The 7,500-nt window shown below is 43.5% G+C and overlaps 1 protein-coding gene across 1 annotated transcript in view; it reads left to right on the forward strand.

Moving 5' to 3' along the window:
- Positions 1–3,292: 3,292 nt before the first annotated feature.
- The window catches only part of LOC139640029 (phosphorylase b kinase regulatory subunit beta-like), a gene marked incomplete at its 5' end in the record, with an annotated part of 25,448 nt that continues 21,240 nt past the window's right edge, over positions 3,293–7,500 (forward strand). Inside the window, one exon of the mRNA XM_071514189.1 lies at positions 3,293–3,356. Coding sequence (XP_071370290.1) covers positions 3,293–3,356 — 64 coding nt within the window. The remainder of the gene's footprint in view (positions 3,357–7,500) is intronic.

Consider the following 7,500-nt stretch of genomic DNA (forward strand, 5'->3'; position numbering starts at 1 on the left):
CTTATTAAGCATTAACTATCCCTTATTAAGCATTAACTAACCCTTATTAAGTATTAACTATCCCTTATTAAGCATTTACTATCCCTTATTAAGCATTTACTATCCCTTATTAAGCATTAACTAACCCTTATTAAGCATTAACTAACCCTTATTAAGCATTAACTATCCCTTATTAAGCATTAACTAACCCTTAACTTAGTGACCCTTATTGTAAAGTGTTATTACCGTTATTACAATTAATAGAAAGGTCTAGAGATGGAGACAATGGAGGATAGTTTAACGATGCTAGGTGTAGGATTTTAACATCGATAAATCATTTCCACATTACTTTTGACACACTTTACAGTATAATTACTGGCCTCTAGCAGCCTCTACATTGCATTTTACATTGTGAGCCACCGGGTCTGATTTGGTGGGAAAGCTGCTGGGTTGCTTTACAGCACAAAGGGAGATCGCTTTATGGCAGTGGTTCTCAACCTTTTTCATATCAAGGACCCCTAATTTAGTCCACATTAGGGCCACGGACCCCCATTTGATGAGATTTTGTCTCTCGGACCCAAATCTGAGAATATTTTTATTGTCAGATATGATTTTGTCCAGAATTCCATGACTTTCTGTACAGTAGGTAGAGAGATAACAGTGAAACTATGATCAAAAAAGTAATTCTAAAATGACAAAATAATGAAGTTTAACAATTCATCAATTTGCTGGGGACCCCCTGGAATGCCCTCAAGGACCCCCGGTGGTCCCCGGACCCCACGTTGAGAACCACTGCTTTATGGCACGCAACAGGAGCGGTTTTTACTCTGCAAGTGACGCACGACTTTATTCCTGTTATCGGCTCTTGTCTTCTCTTCTAGCATCATCCTCAGGTGTTATGGAAAATGTGGTCTTAATTCTGAGAAACGCAAAATGCTACACCTTGAAGAAAAAAAAGGTTCTAACAAGCCAGTTTCATCAGACGGATTGGATCTGGGGTCAGTTTGTCGGTTTTAAGGCACATTCAGATATACAGGAGGCCTTTGGCAATGGTGAATCAGCACAAGTCTGAGCTATTAGCTGCTATGAAGGCAAGAATGTAGGACCCACATGTATAAACACTGCCATTATCTTCAGCCCATGAAGTCAGATTTCTGTGAGTTGTTACACGCTTCTAACTGATTTATCATCCAAGGTCGAACGGGCCTCTCTCTCCTCCCTCATTGTCTCGATAAAGATCCTCAATTTCTGCCATTCCTTATCTCCGGAAAGCATGTTTTTTTTTTTTTCCCTTCAACAAACCAAGGCTATTGGCAGCAGCTTGCCAAGATATCCACAAGAAAAGATAACAAATTCAATGTAGTGAAGAGGCACTGTGTCTTGCAATTGTTTTATTGTTTTTTTACCCCCCTCTCTCTCTCTCTCTCTCTCTCTCGCTCTTGCTGGGGATTATTACAATTAGGAGAGCCGGCGTTATACGTGCAGTTGTGATTGCGTAACACCCATTAGCATGCGGTATGCAAATGCGAGAGCTGTCGTAAGGGGCAGATTCAAAATGTTCCCATGTAAACAAGATTTGTGTAAATGATCCAAATGAGCAGTCATTTCTGGTCCCAGAGTGCCAGTGGGCAGAGAGGGCTTCCTGGAAATGAATGGGAAAGGATGTGTTCATTTAGGCAGCGTATTAATTTGTTCATATCAAATCAAATGATTCATTTTATTTGCTTCTGCCTCATGGTTATCGTTGCGCTCAGTCCAATGGCTGGACTGGAGCTGTCTGTTGTATTTATGTCTAACATTGAACGTTCAGTATAATAAAAACGTGAAAAAAAAAGAAGAAATAGCATGTCTAAACTTCTTAGAATTGGGATTTCATGAAAGATTTGCGCAACTTGCGATGTATTAAAGGCCCGTTTTGCTTTGTCAGAATAGATAACAGTGATAATATTACAAATATACATGCTCACATTATTCATAATAGTCAGATATTCCTTTTTACAAGAGCCAGGATAAGCACATATCACCATTATCAGAGTGTGAACATGCTGTTAGCCAGAAGATAAACACCTTATCCCTGTCTGCAGCCCTTTTTGTTTCTACAGTAATATGTGGATTGTTTTATTAACTCGGGATATTTGTGACCGGAATATGAAGATCCAAATATGACCAGGATGTGAGCCGGTATCTGAGGACAACAAAATCCCGTTGTTCAGCGTCAGCACATGGACTAACAAAGTCCACAGCAACTGTTTCATCATGTGGATCTCTCTCTCTCTCTCTCTCTCTCTCTCTCTCTCTCTCTCTCTCTCTCTCTCTCTCTCTCTCTCTCTCTCTATCTTCCTCTCCAACTGTCGACGGAAACTATTGCATCATACTGCTGTTTTGCTCCTGTTTCCTAATTTCCCCTCTTTTTTTCACCTCCTATCTCCCCCCCGCCAAAGCATCACATCTCCTCTGTGTGTGTGTGTGTGTGTGTGTGTGTGTGTGTGTGTGTGTGAGGCGCTGACAGCCTCCAAGCTCAACGCCCAGCACTTTGGTCAGAAAATCAATCGCCTTTCTCCAAGCCCACATGTAGCTGTACCTTCTGACCATTGCTGCCCATTCTACTCGAGTATATATATATATATATATATATATATGCGTGTGTGTGTGTGTGTGTGTGTGTGTGTGTTTCCCAGCTCTGTTCCAGGCTGAATTTGCCCGCCATCCTCTGTATTTTTAAGCATTGATTTAGCCTCCGCTAATGGTATTGAACACATTTTGATATGTCAGCGGATCTCCTAGGCGGCCATGGCCAAGTTTCCTTCATTTTTTTTTTTTTTTTTTTTTTTTTTTTCCCTTTCATTTTAATCTTCTCCAGGGAGATCTTGGCGGGGGTAGAAAGGGAAACAAAATGACAGTGAAATTGATTCACATTTTGTCTGCGTCGCAATCACAGTAGCCAGCCGGTGTGAAATTCAATATAAGGTTTTTAAAGAGATCCATTATCTACAGTAGGCCACGATCCAGGGAGCCTTCAGCTTTATTGAATGCGTACAGATAGCCGTTTGAGATTCGAAACCATCGACTCCGAACGCCTCTGCCTTTTTTTTTCTCCCCCTCATAAGCGCCGCTGCAGAATGAAAGGCGGTTGTCGATTCCTGTCGCATCGCCCGAGCTGTTGTCTCTTTGCTTCGCGTACATTTACAGTGTGTGTGTGTGTGTGTGTGTGTGTGTGTGTGTGTGTGTGTGTGTGTGTCTATGTAACGTGTCAGTGGAACTCGGCCCGTGTGTGCCTGGTGTAACCGGTGTTCCTTTTTTTTTATCTCCGCAGCTCCGTGGGTCTGGCTAAAGCGGCGCTGGAGGCCATCAATGGATTCAATCTGTTTGGAAACCAGGTATTTGAATAACGCACTCTCTCCTGCAGGGCTGTAGTACTCCAGACCGAGACCGGACTCCAGACCGATTTTTGACGGTCTTGGTCTCGTCTCGGACTCGTAGTTAATATGACTCGGACTTGCGGACTTGGATCGGTCTCAGGAGTGAATATGACTCGGTCTTGGATGAATTAACGTTACATAATATTATTGTTTTTATAATTATAATCTCTTCTAAGAAAGTGACCAGCAGCAAATGATACAATTTTCACAGTTGATAAAGTTATGCGCCCACCGAAAGGTTTAGTGACTGCTGATTGGTGATATGCCAACTACCCAACCAATGACTTTGTTTTGATTTAAAAAAAAAAAAAAAAACTCACCATGTCCATATGTAACGTTACTCTGTCTTTTGTCCTTCGTCTTCACCTTCTTAAATTACAGGTAAGAATATTTTCAGTCAGAGCTGAGAGCAGCATGTGGTTGTGGAGCAGTAAGAAAAAGTAGGTGCAACAGATTAATCCACTTCTAGTTAAGTAAAGGTGCAACTACTGTATGTTATGAACATAAACAAGCTGCCTACAGTTAATTTTGTCCTCAAAACATGCTAATTTTGTTGAAATGTCTTTAGAAACCTCCCTTCTATTTTAGGCAATAAACAAAAATATGCTATTTCAGTCAATAAATACAATGGTAGCCTTGGATAACGCATTGCTATGGTATTGGTCTCGAATTGGACTCGTAGTTTTGCGGTCTTGGTCTCGATTCGGTCTCGACCCCCCTCGGTCTTGGTCTTGAATCGGACTCGATTCACCAATGACTCGATCTGGACTCGACCAAGGCGGTCTCGACTACAGCCCTACTCTCCTGCAGCTGGCCTCCCTCCTCCTCCCAGGAGTCCCGAGACACACGCGTATCCGTCTCTTGTCTTAACGGCGTCACGTGAATAAAGATCACATTATAGATAGAGGGGCCCGGTTTCTAATTCAAATCCGCAGAGGGCCCCATTACGGCTTCATTCATACATCACCGAGATATGCGGTAAAGAACGAGCGTCCGATAGCGGAATTCACGGCATTTAAACGGTCTTGGTGAGTCTTGGTGAGTCTTAGTGTGTCTCGGTGAGTCTCGGTGAGTCTCGGTGAGTCTCGGTGTGTCTCGGCGAGTCTCGGCGTGTCTCGGCGTGTCTCGGCGAGTCTCGGCGTGTCTCGGCGTGTCTCGGCGAGTCTCGGCGTGTCTCGGCGTGTCTCGGCGAGTCTCGGCGTGTCTCGGCGTGTCTCGGCGAGTCTCGGCGTGTCTCGGCGTGTCTCGGCGAGTCTCGGTGTGTCTCGGTGAGTCTCGGTGAGTCTCGGCGAGTCTCGGTTTATCTGGGTGTGTCTCGGTGAGTCTCGGTGAGTCTTGGTGTGTGTCGGCGGCGGCACGCTCGGCAAAGTGTTTGTGTCCTTGCAGGCTTTGATCGATGGCGAGAGCTGATGTTTGTTCCCGGCCCGCTTCGGGATCGTCCATTAGCGGATGTATTTGTGCCGGCCGCCTGTGTGGAGGAGAGTCAGGAAAAAGAGACGACATCCATTACACCTGCTAATGGATCGGAAAGTGAAGCCCTTCAGTTCGCGAGCCTCCTCTTATTGTCTTTCCTTCTTGTTTTCTCCACTTGGGCGTATAAGGCGGTGACGCCGTCTCAGGCGATCTGACGCCCCCGAACACGGCTGAGTGGCTTTTTTTTTTTTTCCTGATCATCATATGGGGTTGTTATGATGAAAGGAGCTGGAGTGTATATTAACGGTGCTGTTTATGTTTCTCCTCTGATCGGTTGTGAAATGAGGGGTTTAACCGTGCCTGGAAATGGATTTTGTCATCGAGCTCAGCTTGTTAAAAGAATCAATTTATAGAGGAGGCTGCTTTATGATCCATGCTGTCTGGGGCTTTTGTGGATTTGTGTGTGTGTGTGTGTGTGTCTCACTCTGTCCTGTGTCCCTCTGTGGGAATGGAAGAACTACACGCCATCCAGTTGCTTATTAATGATCTCTATCAATCTTGATTTCCCAGCTGACTCTCATCCTTTGCCACAGCAACATCCAACTACCTGCCTCACCTCCCACTACAGTACATTCTCAGCTCTCCTATCACATGTTACACTGGCTATAGACACACTTGTGGGTGTGTGTTACACTTACCTCGGCCTGTGTACCGGGTGAGAGGACACACACTCCGCAGTTTCATCAACTTTTTCATCACTCTCCGTGGGTCACAAATGGTCCATAGTGGCTCTGCTCAGTGTGATAAATTGAACTCGGTGTAGATGGAATTGAACTCCTCAAGAGGAAGATCCTTCAACTTTAAAGCCGGTCATTAACTTCACCGAGCTGTGTACTCAGCGGTGGACAATGAAACGCTAACAGGCTCCGCTTTCTATCTCAGGACTGTCACCTAATCCTCACCCGATCACGACCGGGATGCAGCGGAACCACAGTTCACCCCGCCACAGAGTTAACCTACCTTTTTTTATGCTGATATGAAGCTTTATGAGCCAAATTCCTAGTATCAAAGTAAGTTATGTAATGATAGGGTCTTTAAAAGGGGCATCAAAGTAATTCTGTTGACCTCTATTGGCGACCATGTAATTACAACGCTATTTACAGGTTTCTGGCACCGCCCACCACCCCTCTTATCCCCTTAGTAGCCTATAATTGACATAATCACTTTTTCTATAGAGAGGAGTAAGCTAGGTAATTAGAGATCCAACAAAAAAAATCCATGCTAAATCCTGGAATACAGGCTTTTTTTTTTTTTTTACAAGGCTTTTTAGCCTTCGTAGCTGAAACCTGTTGTGACACCTGTCGCTCATTCATTTCACCTCCATTGTTGAGCAGTTGAGAATGCCTGTATGTGTGTGTGTGTGTGTGGGTGGGATGGGGGGAGGGTGTCTTGGGAGTGTCTTGAAGCCCCACAGGGTAGTTTTTGTTCCAAAACAGAGTAAGAGTTGGAAAGTGAGTTTTGACAGCCAGAAATCTCAGCACCTGGTGAAGTAATCGTAGAGTCATTGGTATTGCTCAACAGATATATTATGGTCAGTCTGTGCTATGGGGCAGTGAAAATCTTACTTAGTTTAGTTTAGTTTAGTTTAGTTTAGTTTACCGTATATCCTCTAATAGTGGCCGTTAGTCAATTAAAAGCTGGGTCTCCGATATAGCCGGGGCTGTGGTCGACACGAACAAATAAAGGTCGGCCCCAAATACAGGCCGGGGAAAAAAACAAAGGAAAAAACAACGGTGGATACTGGTAAACTCCTGGTGCCTGTTATATAATGTAACTGTAGTTTGTAGTACAACTTCCACAAGATGGCAGTGTGCCACAAGACGGCTCAGCCGGCTGAAGTCTCTGGACGGTAATGCGTTGCAGTAACAAAAAAACGGCTACCTAACAAACCCCAACAGAAGCAGATCAGAAAACAAGGAGGCTTCGTACTAAAATATGAGCAAATATACTTATCAAACAGAGGGAATTAGAAATAAAGGCCTGTCTCTAATATAAGCCTGCTTCCAATAAAGGCCTGGTACCCTCTGCAGCTGAGGGAAATAAAGGCCCGGGCCAATATTAGAGGAAATACGGTAGTTGAGTTGAGTTGAGTTGAGTTGAGTTGAGTTGAGTTGAGTTGAGTTTATTGCACATATTAAGAAATAAAAAAAAACTAAATGAACAAAACCACAAAACCACATTATGTAACATAGCAGTGAAGGGAGCCAGAATAATGTGCAGGAGGAGCCAAAAAACCCATAAGGGCTTGTCAAGTGGCTCTCCTATTGTGAAGCAACCAAAATAAAGCCAGTAATATAATGCAGACCAATACATAAAGGAACAAAGGGAAAAAGTTACTGAAAAATAACAGATACAAAAATCAAGGTGCTAAGAGTGGTGAATATTACGAACACCTTTTAAGGAACAAAATGTAGAAATTAATGCTTTCCTGAAAATAGAATTGACTTTTGTTTATATTGGTTTATATTGGAGGATGATGATCAGTGCGTGGCCATATTTTTTACCACATATTTATTTACCACTACATCGCTTATGGAGTCAGAGTTGTCTTAAAAAGAAACAGATGTAGAATGTAATGCCGATTCGACAACAACCTGTAAATAAATGCAAAACAAGAACCTCACATGTT

Source organism: Centroberyx affinis, unplaced genomic scaffold (genome assembly GCF_046629955.1).
Source record: "Centroberyx affinis isolate AG114_WGS23_722 - 3 ecotype Tasmania unplaced genomic scaffold, CSIRO-AGI_Caff_v1 ptg008194l_1, whole genome shotgun sequence".
Classification (NCBI taxonomy): domain Eukaryota; kingdom Metazoa; phylum Chordata; class Actinopteri; order Beryciformes; family Berycidae; genus Centroberyx; species Centroberyx affinis.